The sequence below is a fragment of the Pimephales promelas genome, chromosome 5, assembly GCF_988280905.1.
Source record: "Pimephales promelas chromosome 5, fPimPro1.hap1.1, whole genome shotgun sequence".
Lineage (NCBI taxonomy): Eukaryota > Metazoa > Chordata > Actinopteri > Cypriniformes > Leuciscidae > Pimephales > Pimephales promelas.
Genome location: NC_142773.1, coordinates 9,304,473 through 9,323,243, shown reverse-complemented (window position 1 = coordinate 9,323,243; position 18,771 = coordinate 9,304,473). Strand labels below are relative to the sequence as shown.

Here is an 18,771-nt window from a genome sequence, read left to right as displayed (position 1 = left end):
ATTCCCCTAAGAAATGGGACACCACTACGCCTCCGTTAAACGTCATTATAACTCGTCGCTAGCGCTTACGTCACAGGATATGCGCCGATGTTTATCACAACTTCCAAGATCCCGTCGACAGCTGCAGTTATCTCAGTCACGTGGGTTACAGCTATTTTCTTGCATCTTGTGAAGTTCGCAGGAAACAACGGAGACGACGAAAATATGTTGCGGGACTATCGTTAGCAAACTACAGTAATTTTAGCGATTTTTTTACAAACGTTTCTGTGAAGAAACTGACCGTAAATATGAACACAATATTGAATGTAACATAAAGCAAATCATTATTTGTCGTTATAATACTTATTAAAGCCACAAATACTTAAATGTATGGGTCTCCTTTGTCGCTTGGGCAGCCAGCCTGGGTTAGCAGTGACACTTCTCATACCCCTTCGTTTGAATTGTGCTCCCGAAAAATCTTCGTTTGAAGGGCTATCTGGCCCTTCACCCTAGCCCTCCCCCTCCAACCAAAAGAGAATTGGGACAGCCCTACCCCTTCACGTGGACGCGCAAAACGGAGGGGAAGGGGAAAGTGAAGGGGTAAGGGGTAGAATTGGGATTGGCCCTATAACAGTTGTTTTACTATCAATGCCAACGGCGAGAGAATTTAGTTTTGCAGTGGACAAATCACCTTACTTTGCACGGGGGTAAAAATAAGTCTCATAAGACACTTGAGTAAAGGCTCGTGTGTTTTATGTCTTAATCAATCTTTTCCACACACATATAAATTATAACTCGTACTCATCGCTCTGTCCATTTCAGCAAATGACGTTTTGTGAAGGCCTCTCCTGTTGCTTTGGTGCTTTTCAACATGCGCATGCACCCCCTGCTGGTAAAGCCGTCTAACAGCAGATAGAGAGTATGCTCAGTAATCTACTGCTTTTCCTGCAGTTCCCTTTCGTAGTCACTTCGAGTTACGTCAGAAGTGACGGAGATTGGGGGTTTTGCATAGAAAGTAGTGTTGTCAAAAAACTCGGTACTTCGGTACCAAGTCGGTACTAAAAAAAAAAAAATGTTACGGTACCAGCTTTTCTAGGTACCGAGTACCAGGTTAATCCAGTTCTGTTCTAGACGCGCTGTCTGAAACGTGCACAGTTGCGTCCTCTTCATAACGCTGATATGGCTCTCTCTCTCTGAATCCACTTGTTGAAACGAAAGGAGGAAAGAGCCACATATGGAAATATTTTGGATTAGGCTAATGTCACGTTGCCATAAGAGGCCGATTACATGCAAATTCGCAATTTCAAATATAGGCGTGATTCAAGCGCGCTCCTAATAAAAACTCGTTGGCGTTGCATAGCAACGACAGACGCCGCGTGAGAGCAAGCGCTTTGGAAAGAATAAGCACGCGCAAAAATATCATTAAAAAACACGCGCGACATGTGAACGGCCCCTAAAGTGCTTTCGGGGTAGTTTTACGAGTACATGAGCACAGTAGTATCCACCCGACACCAGAGTACTGGTATTAGTATTATCATTTAATGTCAATGCCAGTTCTAGGCGTATTCTTGCCTTTATAACTCAGCAGGTTTAAAAAGCCTTTTTAAAATTAAATATGAATGCAGTTTTAGATTAATAAAAGGACAGTCAAGTCAAATAAAACATGTTTTATGGTAATGCTACAAAGATACCATTCATAAACATTACTTAGTTATCAACACAATGAGTGAACAATATATTTTTACAACATTAATTAATGTTTGAAAATGTTATTTATTACAAACACCTGATTGTTCATGTTTGTTCACTTAATTCATTGTGCATTAAATAAATAATGGATTAAAACTTTACAAACAACTTTAAAAATGTGTTAGTGTATACTATTGTTTATTTTAGGTCATTTTATCTAATCTTTTTCTAAAGTGTTTATAATACGAATGTACAGTTTCCATACTTGTAACCGTGATAAACACTTAAATATATGTAAATTTAAACTAAGCTTTGGTACCGAAATTGGTACCGAGAACCGTGAATTTTAACTGGTATCGGTACCGAATACTGAAATTTTGGTACCGTGACAACACTAATAGAAAGCCAATCCTCTTCGAGTATTTAATCACGAGCTAATGGCATGCAATGCCTTGGGGCTGCGGAATTTTGCAAAGCGTATCTCCGCCCCACGCAGTGGGTATAAAAGGAGGAAGTGAACGCAACCGCAGTATGTTTTCGCTTCGGAGCCAAGAGATTTCTTCACTCCTCAAGCCACTCTCACTGATTCAAGACTCTTCGAGACGAGCGTCCTCTTCAGTGTTGGTGTGACGGCGGTACCCAGCGAGACTCTGCATTGCCTGCGATCTGAGCAGTGGTCTGCCAGACTTTGCGCTTCTCCCTGGTCGCCTCAGCACTGAAAGAGTGAATTTCCTCCTCTCTATGTGAAAGAGCTGCACGCGGCACGTCTTTTTAAAGACGACTCGCCCGTGTTCTTCTGGGTGCGATCGTTTCGCGTCATTTTCTGATGATCGCGATCGCTGCTCTGTGTGCCTGGGCTTTCAGCATGCAGTAGCAGCGTTCGTGGATGACTCATGTTCCTTTTGAATGGGAGCGTGAGCATCTCTACACTGTGATCTAGACTCAATGGCCCTCATTTATTAATCTTGCGTAGAAACGGGTGTATATTTTGGTGTAAGATTATACTTACACTCCTCTCACCGCCTGATTTATGAAGATGTGCGTACCTTTGAAATCCAGGTGTACGCAATGCCTGCCCTTGATAAATCCCGCGGCCGAAAGCGATCGTCATTAGAATAACACGCCCCTAAATATTCAAGTCTCCGCTCCCCCCACGCCCTTATTTTACGCCATGGACACACCAATGGCGCCACCAGGGGGTGGCCAGGGGTGGCCATGGCCACCCCTGGCCGACTCCTGGCCACCCCATTGGCCACCCCAATGGCCAGTATTAATTTTTGTAGCATCAGTTATGCATTTTATAAATAAGTCAAAAATATTCTTAAGTAAAAGAAGACGGGGAATTATGTGTCGTGACGTGCTTTTTAAGTGCCAAATGGTATACTGTTACAGCAGCTTTTTAGGTGTGTTTTTGCCACGTTTGGACAGGCAGGGATGCAAACAGCGCGCTTTTCGGCGCCTCCCGCTTTTTTCACGTCAGTTTGGGTGACAAAGTCATCTGAAGTCATTCCATAGCTTAATGTGAGGGACAGAAGTATATTTACATCATTAAAGTATAAACTCGTTTTCCCTCCTCTGCGGCTGTCATCATTCTCCATTCATATTCAAACAGCACGCGCGCCTCTTGGATGCACGGTAAAACTCTCTCCAGAGGTGGGACAAAGTCATTGTTACGCAAGTCACAAGTAAGTCTCAAGTCTTTGCCCTCGAGTCCCGAGTCAAGTCGAGTCAAAGATGAGGCAAGTCCCGAGTCGAGTCAAAAGTCAAAGCCAACAAGTCTCAAGTCGAGTCCAAAGTCCTACCATTTTAGTTTCGAGTCATTTCAAGTCCTCTTACCACAGAAAATGTATACAAATCATGTATGTCTGTAAGATTTCTATTTATTTATACGACATTAATCAAATACAGTAGCAGTAAGAGCCACACCCTGTAAAACTCTTTATTTTAGGTACACTAGCCTAAATGCATACAACGAATGGACAGGATTTTGATGCAAGATGCACATGGAAGCTTGATTTCAATCTTTGAATTAAATTGAAAAAGTAGCACAAATAAATACAACAAAAAAAATAGACACAAATAAAGAAACATTTTAGGGTAGTTTAAAGTATTAAGTATAAAGTAATCCAATGTAAAACAAGGTTACTCACCAAGACAGTTTTGACATAATTTTGCTTTTAACTGTTAAAGCGATATAATCCAGGGATAACACTTTTGTTTCTGGCGAGCTGTTTGTGAGGCGGATTTAGGCTTTATATGTGCGCGCAGTGAAAGACATCTCTGAGAGTGCGCGAGCTGGGGATGGTTTAACATTGCTTGAATGTTTAAACTGGTAATCCAATGATAAACGATAGTTACCGGTGCAATGCTGGCCCGATTTCAAGTGTGTACCTGCAGTAGCGCTTGCCAAGTGCAGAGAGAGAAGACGCAGCACCGCCGCGAGTCCTCAATATGGAAAAAAATAGATTCGTGGCCGTTGAGAATCAATTTTGAATCGACCACATTTTAAAAAACGATTAATCGAAATCGAAAAATATATTTTTTTGCCCAGCCCTAATCAATTTATAAATAAATTTTGAGTTTTGATCGAAATTATTGCTAGGGATATATCAGTGTCACTGGATATTGGTAGGGACACGTCCCTAGCGTCCCTACTAAATTAATTCTACGCCCCTGTGTATTGGAGAGACTGAGATATACATTTGTGTTTATCCGTCTAGCAGCAAGGTAGAAATTGTCCTTTAAAACGGACGTTGACATGATGTTGGCAAGGTTTTCCATCTGAGTGTGCTACACTCATCTACCTCATATAATCCGGGTTCAAAAATACCTATTTTTGTAAGCATGAACCAGCAAGAGAGACGTGCGTTTACTGTCTCGTTGATAGGCTAGAGTAAATATATGCAGCAGCTAGCTAGTACGGTACATCCTATGGTAAGTTTTGAATGAATGATAAGCAGTGCTTATCATTCATTCAAAACTTACCTTTCTTTGTGCAACTTCAGGTGTCGAACAAAGTTGGACGTAGTGGCAGCTCCGTCTGTAATCTTCGACCCGCATGTTTTGCAAATTGCAACTCGTTTTTTTGTCGACTAGCTCGTAATTTTTATAGCCAAAAGAAACTACCTTCGGTATCATTTTGCCAACTGGCGCGTTGGTGCTTGTTGCGCTTCATAGGTTGTCTTGCTGTCGAATCAAAAAAAACATGGGACTACAGTGATTGGATGTCGTGCAGGCAGCGCGCGTTGCCGCGTTCTCTCTGCATGCATACAGGTGACGGCGCGCATTTTTTTCACAGATGCAGATAAACGCGGGCGCGGCCGTGTGAAAAATTTTTTCCCCAGTTTTCATGGGAAGTAGCAAGTCTTCTCGAGTCAAAAGGCGCAAGTCCAAGTGAAGTCACGAGTCATTGATGTTAAAGTCCAAGTCGAGTTGCAAGTCTTTGTACATTTTGTCAAGTCGAGTCTGAAGTCATCAAATTCATGACTCGAGTCTGACTCGAGTCCAAGTCACATGACTCGAGTCCACACCTCTGACTCTCTCCAATATGATATATTGACATTATAAATGCATGATCTGTAGATAAAAGTCTGTATATTCGCATAAAATTACTTTATTTTCTTGGAGTTTGTTGCTGTTTTTAAACGACTCACTACCGTGTTCTGTTAGATCACACATACATATCACAAGGATTATGAATCGGCATCAAACGCACAATAACTGTGAAACAAAGGAACAAATCGCACTAGGATTATTTTGTGCGCTCAACATTTCTTCGATTTGTGACATGAGCTTTTAAATGCACACTTATGAAGCGCAGTGCTGCTGCACACTGTGACTCCATGTTGCTTTGAGCACATCATTCTGCACCCGCGATGCGCATACACGCTGTGTGCTCGCTGTTTTTCATGTAATCATTTGCGCACTGAAATATTATTAAAAGCCAATATATTTTGTTATACCTAGCCTGCTCAATACATTTTAAATAAGCATAATTTAATTGTATATAATTTATTTGTAGTTTAGGCTATGCACTTCTGAATTCTTGACATTAATATATAAATATAAAATTGTGACATGATTGCCTGATTGAATTTTAAAAGAGAACTAATAGTAATTTTTTTTATTAACATATTTAGATTTTATAAAATTACTGTGCAGATTTTTTCAAGAATTACTTTTTGCTGCTGATGTATACACTCATTAAGTGTATTAAAAATTCATAATACATTTATGTAATATTTAAAGGTGTTAACTGTAATCTTACACTGCAAACTAATAACTTAAACATGATTAAATTCATCACAATTATGTAAGTATCTGGAAATTTGCTGTGGGGCAAGGACCCTTATATCATATAATATATATCATTATATACAATGTAATATATATTAGTTGGGCCCTACTAATATCATTAGTAACATTAAATATTACACAATAAACCAAAGTATATCAGTAGGAGTTTCCTTAAGTCTTTCTGATAGTTTTCTACAGGCTGGTTTATTACAACAGTAGAAAACAATTCTGAAATTATGGTTTATACTGTAGTTTTGGTGTGCCACCCCAAGATTTTATCTGGCCCCATCTGGCCACCCCTACGAAAAATTTCTGGAGGCGCCACTGGGACACACGGAAGACGGCAAAGAAGAGAAACTTCTCCGACGTGGAGACGAAATGACCTATCACAATGCATTATTTTACAGCACGTCTTTTGAAATTAGCATTCAATTTCGAATCACGTCACATGTATTATAGTGATGATGATGATGTGATGTGAAGTACCATTCATTCACATTAATAATTGCATGACAATTTGTAATAGTATTCTTCTTATTATTATGATTTGCATTAATGATGCTTATTGTTATTTAGAAGAAGGATGCCGTCATTATTATTTCTATTATTATCATCATTTAAAAGAAGAAGAATGTATTTTTTATTATTTTGTCAGTCTGAATTATTTTGTATTTTTTATTATTTTGTCAGTCTGAAACGTGCATACACCACCTCCTGAGCTGGTGTAGGATTCGAGCGTGCCGTAGGCCAACGTCCATATTGATAAATCTCAAACTCACCGTGGTTTTGAGTGTACGCAATGTGTACGCTGGAAATGTGGTGTACGCACTTTTGATAAATGAGGGCCACTGATCTGATAAAGTGAGAGTCCCCGTGTCCGTTACTCGTTCTGCTTCTAAAAATAGAAGCTCTTCGACTCGCGGATAGGGTGATATGACGGTGAACGTGTGGCACAACCCCCGACGCTAGTTCCTCGGGCCACACCCACCGCTCCAGTGTTAGAGCCAGTGAGCGCTGTATCGCTTCAGACGTCTGCCTCTTTGCAGGTACCGTCTGTTTCGTTCAGCGCTCCAGAGGATGATGCGATGACGATCGCAGCATCACAAGGCGGCTTGACTCCTCGGGAAGTGAGGATGCGGCTGCGTTGCCTCCCTCAGGAGCGTCAACGTCGCTGTGTCTGATCCCGCGGGGACGGCCATGCTATCTCGGGCCTCCGTGAGCATCGGGTGGGGGTGGAACTCCGCCCTGTCCCGATCTCTCGCGGCTGGATAATTGGTTCTTGGGTAACGCTGCCGCCTTAAGGCCACGGCCAACCCCAGTTTCCTTTTTCCCCGAATTGCATGCGGAACTGATACGCGCTTGAAAAAAAAAAAAAAAAGCCCCGAGTGCGTGCTTCAGTTTCCCCGGCTTTCCTCCCCTCGGCGACGCGGTTGCCTGTGGGTACGCTGGGACTCCCCCGGTGGAACGCTCTGTGCGATGCAGCTGCGTCCGCAGGGCGCGTCCTCCCGCGGTGCTCCCAGATGCCCATCCAAAGCCTATGGGTTCTCGTCGTCTATGGCGGCGCGATCCGGTAGAGCGGCGGGACAGGCAGCCTCCGCCCTGCATATGATGAGCACCTGCTCAGGAATGTGCACGAGGAGGGGACAGACCAAGCAAGCTGCGAGCCTGCCGCCGACCTCGCTCTCAAACGGGCGACGGAAGCGGCCGCCCGCTCCCTTGGTCAGGTGATGTCCACTACTGTGGTCCAGGAGCATCATACAAAGATAAATGTTTCAGCGGTGCGGTCCGGGACTTCGCCCAGCAGTTCTCGACCGCCTAGGAGCAGACGGAGGCGGGTTTACACTTTTGCCCCGACGGCCAGCTGCTACCTCCACCCAGCTGTCGGCTCAGACGCCTCCGCTTGCTCACCACCGAGGACGCCCACCTGCGGCCCCAGCAGCAGCCTTCAGCCAGTTCACGTCGTGGAGGAGGCCACAGGTAAGCGTCACAGCCCCCTCAGGCCGCGTGCCCCGCTAACGCCAGGCGAAGCGATGTTCCTGAGACGGGCTGCTCGGTGATAGTGTCATGGTTTTTCTCAGGAGGCGGTAGCAGGGCCCCTCCTTCGGGGTTCGCATCCTGAACTATCTCGACGACTGGCTGGTACTGGCACACTCTCGAGAACAGGGTTGCGAACACAGAGACCTGGTGCTCCGGCACCTAACCCGTCTGGGCCTTTGGGTCAACCGGGAAAAGAGCAAACTTTGCCCCGTGCAGAGGATCTCTTTTCTCGGCATGGAGATAGACTCGGTCGCCATGTCCGCGCAGCTCGCGAACGAGCGTGCACACTCACTGCTGACTTGTCTTCGACAGTTCGAGGGCAAGAGTGCGATTCAACTGAAACTTTTCAGAGGCTCCTGGGGCATATGGAGCAACACCGCTCGGGTTGCTTCATATGAGACCGCTTCAGCTGAGGCTTCGCGATCGAGTCCCGAGGTGGGCATGGCATCGCGGCTCGCTCCGAGTTCCAGTGACTCCAGCGTGCCGCCAAACCTTCCCCGTGGTCGAACCTCAGCTTTTTACGGGCCGGTGCCCTCTTCAGCGAGTTTCCAGGCATCTCGTTGTCTCCACGGATGCTTCTACCACGGGTTGGCGTGCCATGTGCAATGGGCATGCAGCCGCGGGTTCCTGGACAGGACCCCAGCGCCTCATGCACATCAATTGCCTCGAGCTGCTGGCAGTACGCTGGCCCTGCACCGCTTTCGAGCACTGCTCAGGGGTCAACACGTACTTGTCCCTCCAGACAACACCGCTGCAGTAGCGTACATCCACCACCGGGATGGTCTACGCTCACGCCGGTTGTCGCAGCTCGCCCGCCACCTCCTGATATGGAGTCAGAAGCACCTGAGGTCCCTTCGTGCAGTGTACATTCCAGGAGACCGGAACCTGGCGGCCGTCGAGCGGTCACGGGTCCGCCTTATCTCCAGCGAATGGCGACTCCATCCCCAGTCGGCCCAGCTGATTGGGACCAGTTCGGGGAGGCACAGATACTTCTGCTCGCCTCCCGGGTCTCACCCCACTGCGCCCAGTTTTATTCCCTGTCCAAGGGCACGCTCGGCACAGATGCACTGGCGCTCAGCTGGCCGCGGGGCCCACGCAAGTATGCATTTTCCCCAGTGAGCCTTCTTGCACGGGTGTTGTGCAAGATCAAGGAGGACGAGGAGCAGGTCTTGCTGGTAGCCCCTATTGGCCCACCAAGACGTGGTTCTCCGAACTCATGTTCCTCGCGACAGCACCTCCTTGGCCTATTCCTCTGAGGCAAGATCTACTCACTCAGAGACGAGGCACTCTATGGCACCCTCATCCCGGTCTTGGAGGCTACACGTGTGGCTCCTGGACGGGACGGGGCAGGTTTGAGTTCGTTGCCAACTGCGGTGGCGGCAACCATCACTTCCGCTAGAGCGTCGTCCTCGAGACACCTTTACGCGTTGAAGTGTAACCTCTTCGTCAATTGGTGCTCTTCTCGCGGAGAAGACCCCCGGAGATGTTCGATCAGTGACGTGCTTTCCTTCCTGCTAGAAGGGTTGGAGCGTAGGCTGTCACCCTCCACCCTTAGGGTTCATGTCGCGGCCATTGCCACGTCTCATGATGCAGTGAAAGGTGAGTATATGGGAAGCATGACCTGGTCACCAGGTTCCTGAGGGGATCGTGGAGGCGAAATCCGCCTCACCCTCCCCTCGTGCCCTCTTGGGACCTCTCAGTAGATATAAGTGCTCTGCAGAGGCCTCCCCTTGAGCCTTTACAATCGGTAGAGTTAAGTTCTGTCCTATGGGGACAGCACTCCTGGTTGCATTGGCCTCCTTAAGAGGGTGGGGGACCTGCACGCATTCTCCGTTGACGAAGCGTGCCTGGAGTTTCGGGCCGGCTTTCTCTCACGTGATCTTGAGACCCTGGCCTGGATATGTGCCCAAGGTTCCCACCACTCCCTTACGGGACCAGGTGGTGAACCTGCAAGCGCTGCCCCTGGAGGAGGCAGACCCAGCCTTGGCACTGCTCTCTCCGGTACGTGCACTCCGCACCTACGTCGACAGAACGCGGTGTTCAGGACCTCAGACCAGCTCTTGTCTGTCATGGGGGGAGCCAGAAGGGAAGTGCTCTCTCAAAGCAACGGCTGTCTCACTGAATAGTGGACGCCATTGCTTTGTCTTGCCAGCAGCAAGGCCGTCCGTGCCCCCTTGGTGTGACGGCCCATTCCACTCGGAGTGTGGCCTCCTCTTGGGCTCTAGCGCATGGCGCCTCGCTAACAGACATTGCAGAGCTGCAGGCTGGGCGACACCAAACACCTTCGCGAGATTCTATAATCTGCGAATTGAGCCGGTGTCCTCTCACATACTCGCTTCCGCCAGTACTGGACCCGCTTAGGTGTCTTCGCTTGCTCGCCATTCCACTCCTCGGACTGGATTAGTGCGATATTCCTCAGTAGTCTTCCGTTGAAGCCTTGAGTCCTCCAGCACCCATGATGCGGGCACCACTGCTGTCGCTCTGGATGCCGGCTAGGTGCCTCCATGTGCACGGTTCCTTATGGTAACTGTCCCATAAGTATTATCCACTGTAAGCCTCTCTGAGCATGTGTCTTCCCTTGGCAAGCCATCTGCCACCCCTGGAGTTAAATTCTAGTAACCACCTGCGGTTGGTGCTCCAGTGATCTCCATATGCGTCCCTATGCGGCCATATGTGTATTCTTAAGTCCTCCCTACGGTAGGCATCTGGTAGCATGTCCCTCCCGGGATATGTTTCCCAGTGTACCTTGGTATTCCTGTGTCAAAGTAGGATCCCTGGTGATACCTAGGGTCAGGGGTCTAGACTTTCGCAGGGCACTGGAAGACAGCTGTAAGATGGCGTGATGGCATTGACCCCCAATCTCTGTCACTTCTGACGTAACTCGAAGTGACTACGAAAGGGAACGTCTCGGTTACGGATGTAACCCTCGTTCCCTGAGTAGGGAACGGAGACGTTACGTCTCCCTGCCACTTCTGCTGTACCGCTGGGTAGACGCCTGAGTTCAGTCTTGGCTCCTCAGCGAAGACATACTGCGGTTGCGTTCACTTCCTCCTTTTATACTCACGGAGTAGGGCGGAGTACGCTATGCAAAATTCCGCAGCCCCAAGGCATTGCATGCCATTGGCTCGTGATTAAATACTCGAAGAGCATTGGCTTTCTATGCGAAACCCCCAATCTCCGTCACTTCTGACGTAACGTCTCCGTTCCCTACTCAGGGAACGAGGGTTACATCCGTAACCGAGACGTTTCTGGATGTCACCGTTGAATTTACTCTCGAATTTGAACCACTGAATTTGTGGAAGCGAATTTTCAAGGCGAAATAAAATGGACCGAAAATTGCCTGTTGAATATTATAGGTTGTATTTTTAAACAGTTTGAAAATTTTGGAAGTGAAATATGAAAGGTGAATATGGATTATTGAATTTTTAATCATGAAAATGTTTTAATTGAAATATTCACAGCTTAAATATTCAACCATGTTCAATTTCAGCCTATAAAAATGTAAGCCTTAAAAATACGATGGATTAAAATGCAAGCAGGGTTAACGCAATGCTTTTATTTTTTGAATTGGTGCAATTCAACATGCTTATTGTTTAAAAAAAATTAGACATTATTTTACTTCCATACACTTCCACCTCACATTCAGCCAATCACACGTTCCGAAAGCACACTTCTACCTCAAATTCAGCCAATCACACGCACCGAAGACACGCTTCCACCTCACATTCAGTCAATCACACACTCTGAAAGCACACCCTTCAACCGCACATTCAGCCAATCACACGCTCCGAAGGCACACTTCTACCTCAGATATTGTATGTATATACATGCATACAAGAATCAAAAGTTTAAACTAAAACACTCAATATTAATTTATTCACTCAATATATCAGTATATATTTATACGCAATATCTCACAGAGTCTAATTTTACAATACATTTCTGCAAACATTTTCACTTTAGTATTTTGTGATCTGATGAAATGAAGATGAAGATCTCTCTTCCTCTGTTTTATTTGCTGATGAAGATGAGGTGACTTTACAGAATAAAGTCTCTTATTTTCTTCATTATCTCTCTCTCTCTCTCTCTCTCTCTCTCTCTCTCTCTCTCTCTCTGCTAATATAGGTTAACATACTGTTATATGACAGATGAAGGTTGTTCTGATGTGACTTCAGCTCTGAAATCAAACCCGTCACACCTGAGAGATCTGGACCTGAGCGAGAATAATCTAGGAGACTCTGGAGTGAAAAACCTCAGTGATCTACTGATGAACCCACAATTCAAGCTGGAGAAACTACAGTTAGTGTCATTATGCTGTACAGCAATTACAGTGTGACTGAAGTTTATTTATTTGAAGACAGCAGGGCTTATGTTTAATTGTTATAGCAGTGCACTTTCTGGGTTTCCCTATTGCTCACATCTTTTTTCTAGTTCTTTATCTTTTCACAGTTTTTTATGTAGTTAATAAAGTGTAGTTTGTAATTTTTTTTAATTCCCAGCATCTGATACAATGTACTGATTGTGTACATTGCAATGTGGAGATCTTCAGTGGAGAGTACTCCATTGTGCTTTAGCCTCAAATAGTTTGGAATCAAAGTTCAATAAGATTGTTCTGTCATGTCCCTTCTGTAATGCTCATTATACTGTTTTTCATATGTTTTTTGAATGTCCAAGGCTTGGTCCTTTATTTTCAATACTCGAAAAGTTGATCACAAAATTAGGGTTTTTATATAATAAAACCTTGTTTATATTAGGGTATCAATATAGAAAGTCATGGCAACAACAATGTGTTCTTGCCAATTTTTTAATTGGCCAAGCTAAGTTAGCCATTTTGAAATCCCACCAGTGTAAAAATACAGGAAAAGAAGTTGATATGGAAGCTATGTTTAGGTCTTTAATAGAATCTCGGATGACCATTGAGTATACATATTATAAATACACTGATAATGTTGCTATGTTTGAATGGAGATGGGGTGTGAGAGAGGCATTGGTGAATGTGAGTGAGTATGGAAGCTTAGTTTTTAACTGGTAAAATGGCTGTTGTTTGTAATGTATTTTTGCATAAAATGTTTGTCTTAAACCCTAAATTGCTTTAAATAAAAGGGAGTTAAAAGTCAAACTCTCTCTCTCTCTCTCTCTCTCTCTCTCTCTCTCTCTCTCTCTCTGCTAATGTAGGTTAAGCTGGTGTTATGTGACAGATGAAGGTTGTTCTGATGTGACTTCAGCTCTGAAATCAAACCCGTCACACCTGAGAGAGCTGGACCTGAGCGGGAATAATCTAGGAGACTCTGGAGTGAAAAACCTCAGTGATCTACTGATGAACCCACAATTCAAGCTGGAGAAACTACAGTTAGTGTCATTATACTATACAGTAATTTAGGGGTTGAACCGACTAGTCGACCTTAATGCAATGCTGTGACGCTTTAAGCTTGACGTCGACTAGTCGCGTTGATCATGTGACACTATATGATTGTGCTAATTTTGATACTATATGGCCGCGTTGCAGACGACAACAGATGAAGAGCACAGAGGGTCATTGCAGCAAGAAAGCAGCATTGGTACATAAAGTGTTTGGAAATACTTGACTAACTTTGTGCTATATTGTTGAAAACCAAAGTAGTAAAAGCATGACGCACGCTCACTGTTTTAGCGGGAAATGAGAGCAGTCTCTTTTAAAATCATTCAAACATTATTTTTTTTTCATATATTTATTTAAACATATTAATGCATCTCTAATTCACCCGCAATTAATTGGAATATTATTTTATATTGCTTGGATCCATCACTAATGTGCAGGTGTGAATTTATAGTTTTTTGTTTTTTTTTCATCCTAAATGACGATGTAAACAGCGGGCTGTTTAGCTACATCTGGCCACTTCATGTGTTTCTGTGTTTTTGATTGCTATCCGATTGTGAAAATACCAGGTGTAAGCTAAATGCCCTCCGAAACGCATTCGAGACGGACTTAAATCCGATCGCTCAAACCACTTCATGAGGAGGTCTGGGCCGCTTTCCAGACGAAACTGGACACATGTAAATGCATCTGGTTGTTGAAACCGCATATGTAAATTGGACTTCTCCCAAAAATGCTGAAAAAAAAACGTGTGAGAGCGTGTTAGCCTATGCTATGTTATGTTTATTATATGAAGAATCATTTTTTGAGACAGCGCCTCCTTCTGTTCAGAAGATCGTATAACACCCGAACACAGAGTCCCGCGCTCTCAGACCGCTCGTTTTTCGAGACAGCGCCTCCTGCTGTTCAGAAGATCGTATAACACCTGCACAGTATACAGGCGGCGCCATCTTGGAAAACAGTCACGACAAGTCAAACCACGAACGACGTGCTGAGTGAGCTGAACTGTATGAAGTTCAGTGAACTTCTGAACTGTATGAACTGTTTGTGAACTGACTCGTATGTAAGTACACATTGATGGCCTAAGACACGAAACGAGCGGTTTGTGGAAGTGGTGTCTTCATACGCAGGTGAAGTCGTCTTTGCGTATGAGTCTCGGGACAGCCATCGAGTGGTATCTGCACAGAGGAAAAAGAAAACAAGAGAGCAGTATTTCTTCAAAGACACGGGTTGTATCCTGCTGAGTAAACACTGAGTCTGCTAGTGTTCCCTCTTTCCCTATTCCTTAATTCTTGACACCTAAAGAACACAGTGAGGTGAGGATTAGACTAAATGGATGGGGAAGGCCTATGAGCGAATCTTCGCCCAAGGGGTGACCCCCGACGCATATGGCATTTCGGTTCTTCCCTTGGGTTCCTCACCGGTTCTTGTCCTATCCTACCTCTGTCAGTGGCAGAACTTTGCAGAATACTTTGCAATGTGACAGAACACTTTTCAATGTGACACATGATACCAAGCTTTTTCTTCCTTGACACAATACTGCCGATGGGCACATGCCACTTAGGGGCACATGCCACTTAGGCTCTAATGGCTTAACCTGTCCTGTGACTTGTGTACTTTGATCTGCGTAAACCAATCATGAGTTGTTTTTCCTTCATCCTCTAACAAAACATCAGTCGTTGTAGACATCATACGTGAGAATGGGTGAGGGTAGTTAAACTAATTTCCCCAATGGGAAAAGGTGACAAAATTGACTTTTGCTTCATTCATTAGTGCTAATACTGCCTGTGGGCATTTACAGTCTGACCTAACACTATTATCGATGAAAGGCCTGTGCTGTAGAATAACATTTAAGGCTGTGAATTTACTTAAAGCAGTCCCCAAAGGAAAAGCTGAGACAGTCACTTTCCTTTTGTTCCGTTAACAAACATAAGTCTTTTATCTCTGTTGTAAGTTACTGGGGAAATTAGACACTCACAGTCCAAATGGTTAACACGTCAACAAGCTGCCACACCCGTTTAAAGACGTGGGGAATTGCGGCTTCAGAGTAGCAATCAAACTGAAAAGTTGGGCAAAAAGGTTGCCTTCTCTAAAGTTCTTTCTGCTTTTTCTACACTCTCTGCTCCAATGTCCTGGCTGACCACAGTAATAACACCTGCCCTCTCTCTTAGGAAATTTACGTTTCTGTGGGTTCTCTGTGAATGACCTTAAAAGAGGCTGCTGCAATTTGTACTCTTGCCTTAACATTAATATCTCTTTCCCAAGCAGTTAACCTGTCCAGGTTACTTCTAAGAGTTCTGTGAGACCAAGTCAGATCCAAAAATGGCAAACCTCTTCTGTAGTCAGCTATAAGGCCATCTGACCAGATGCGGACCAGCGGTCCTTTGTCATTGAGTACACTTTCAGAATCATCCACTATTCCACTGTACGTTACAGCTGACTGACAACCTCTCAGTATATTCATTCACAGTTTCTTCTTTCTTTTGTACACAGTTAGTAATTCTAGACCAATCTAATTTGGGTCCTAAGATATTCTTTAGGATTTTCAGAACACCTTCTCTCAATTCATCTTTTCTGGCAAGTTGCAGTTCAGAAGTAACAGCAGACTCAAAACTGTTGAATTTAGATTCAGTTAGAATTTGAGACATTAACTGTGTGACTTCTGTTAACGACATGTCGTAGAGACGCATTTTGCTGATCAAAGCTCTTCTAAATTCAGTGAACTGTGTACGTGCTGGGGGTAAGCCCTGGGACAGTCGCTCAATGTCTTTAGGTCCAGGCATTGTAGCACCAGTTTGGATTTGAACAACAGAAGCACTGGAATGAACACTTTCTGACTGTTCAATTCCCTGCTGTCTTTTTCTAGCAGCACATATCTTCACTGAATTTACATGCTTATCTGTTACTGATGGGATGTCTACATCTCTTTCAAACAATGCTTGCAAGTCAGGAAAAGTTTCATCTGACTGTTGGTCTTCAGTGTTACAGGTGGTTGAGGCCTGGTTATGGCCCACCTTTGTCTTGAAACAGGACAATTGAGTCTGCAATTGTTTGTTCTGTTCATTTAACTTAGCAATACACCTAGCTTGTTCTTGTGCAATGGATAAACTGAATTCTTTGTGACAACAGATAATGGCTTTCACATTGTTCTTGCAAATACTTGCTCCTAGCACCTTTTTACAATCTTCAATAGACCAGACTTTTTTCTGGGTGACTGCCAAATTTCTTTGTCAAATTCAATCTGACTGACTGAGTCACTATGGAGTCAATGTGTTCTCCTAACAATGACTTAAATTCGCTATCTGACCACAATGGAGTGGCAAGGCCACTTTTCTCAGTTGTAGGAACCAAGCTAGCATTCGTCACAACCATTTTGTGAGTTTCTTTGTTACCACACAAAACAACTAACTAAAACTTTCTCTGATCAACAGATGCCACACTTGTTTACACAGATCGACTGTTGTAAAACCTTCTTTGGCAGAGCAAACGAAAATCCCCAATATTACTAGCACTTTATGCTAATCTTCCCTGCTTGTACAGAGGATCAAACTTTCATCTCTAAAATACATTTTTAGAGGGTAACACCAAACAAAAAACAACACAAACTATTAGCATATTACGCTAATCTTCTTTGAAAGAAAATGGAAAGGATCTTTCACCTTCCTAACTTTTAGAGGATACGACCACAATAACTAGCACAAAAATGCTAATCCTTCTCTGTGAACAGAGGTTATCACCAATATTAACATGTAATGTTAATCTTCCCTAAGTTTAGAGGATATCTTCTCTAGCAACATAGAGGCACTATTCCGTTAAACAAAACTTCCCTGACTTATTCAGAGGATCCCAGAAAAATATTAACATTTTAATGTCAGTCTTCCCTGCCTGACAACAGAGGATATCTTTCATCTTTAAAAGACAACTTTTAAAGGATAACTTGAGTTACTCAAACACTACAGATGTCTGATAACTCTTTCTCTGATGGCGCAGAGGCACAAATTTGGTACTGGTCTGGTTCTTTGAATAGAGTGAAAACTCACCGAATCGTTGCTTGTATGAAAAGATTCAGTCTGGACCTCAGTCAAAAAAGTTCTTTTTGTTCTTGTTCTGGAACTCAGTCCGCTTTGTGGATCTTGATCTGGAACTCAGGTAAGATTTCTCTGTTGAAATCTTTTGTTGCAGTTCTTGATTCAGGTAAGATTTCTCTATCCGGGTCACGGCACCATCTGTAGTGAAGTTTTATTTTCTTCCATGCAACAGACCAGGAAACTTTTGAGGTATCTTTCATGCAGAAGTTCTTTATTGCGTCGCTGTAGTCATCTCAAAGATAGTCTAACTAAGGGAGAATATTCCCTTACAATTTATACATTTAGAGGGGAGGAGTTTACATTGAGGGGGGAGAAACTGAAACAAAAGTAAATGTATATGATTCAACAGGCACCTCAGTTCATCAGCATAGCAGTTCCCTTTTGTAGTCACTCCGAGTTACGTCGGAATGACGGAGAATGGGGGTTTCGCATAGAAAGCCAATCCTCTTCGAGTATTTAAAAACGAGCCAATGGCATGAAAATGCCTTGGGTCTGCGGAATGTGCATAGCGTATCTCCGCCCCACCCCGTGGGTATAAAAGGAGGAAGTGAATGCAACCGCAGTATGTTTTCGCTTCGGAGCCAAGAGAACTTCTTCACTCCACAAGCCACACAATCTGAGTTTACTATGGTGACTCACCTCTTCGAGACAAGCGAACTCTCTGGTGTTGGTGTGACGGCGGTACCCAGCGAGTTTCACATTGCCTGCGATCTGAGCAGTGGTCTGCCAGTGTGTGTGTCTCTCCCTGGTCGCTTCAACATCCGCAGAGTTTCTCCTCTCACTGAAAGAGTGTGCACGCACACGTCTTTTTAAAGATGCATCTTTTTGAAGACGATCTGCCCGTGTATTCCTGAATGCGGTATTCTGATAGAATCAGATGATGGGCGCAAGCGCTGTTTGACGTGTTTGGGGCCGTGGGCGGGGTGGGCAGGGCCGTTTGCGGACTCGCGTTCTCATTCGGTCCCCCAGCTGATGAAATCATGTTTATCGCCGCATCTGAGCTGGAGTCCTCTGGAGATGGCTCGTCTGTGCTGCTGTCCTCGGATGTGCTAGCATAGCGAGCTTGATTCAGGGCTCACAGCTATGCTTCCCGGGCTGCCACGAGTATCGGGTTTGTGTGGAAAATTCTGCTATATCCCAAGCACTTAAGGCTGATGATTGGTTTTTGGGGGTGGCGAACCTAAATCCTTTCTTCCCGGATGTGCATGAAGAGGCCGTGAGATCGTGGAAGTCTCCTTTGACTTTTCACGATCACTCAGCGGCCTTTTCCGCCTTCTCTGCCCTTGTAGAGGCAGCAGTCTAGGATGCACTGGGGTTCCCCCCTGTGGA

General features: G+C 44.6%; 1 protein-coding gene across 2 annotated transcripts in view; it reads left to right on the top strand.

Annotated features, from left to right (window-relative positions):
* Positions 1–18,771, top strand: part of LOC120492842 (uncharacterized) — a 349,229-nt gene that overhangs the window by 311,528 nt on the left and 18,930 nt on the right. For both annotated transcript variants that reach the window (XM_089130946.1, XM_089130947.1), the window contains 2 exons: positions 12,127–12,300; positions 13,177–13,350. In XM_089130946.1, coding sequence (XP_088987072.1) covers positions 12,127–12,300; positions 13,177–13,350 — 348 coding nt within the window. The remainder of the gene's footprint in view (positions 1–12,126; positions 12,301–13,176; positions 13,351–18,771) is intronic.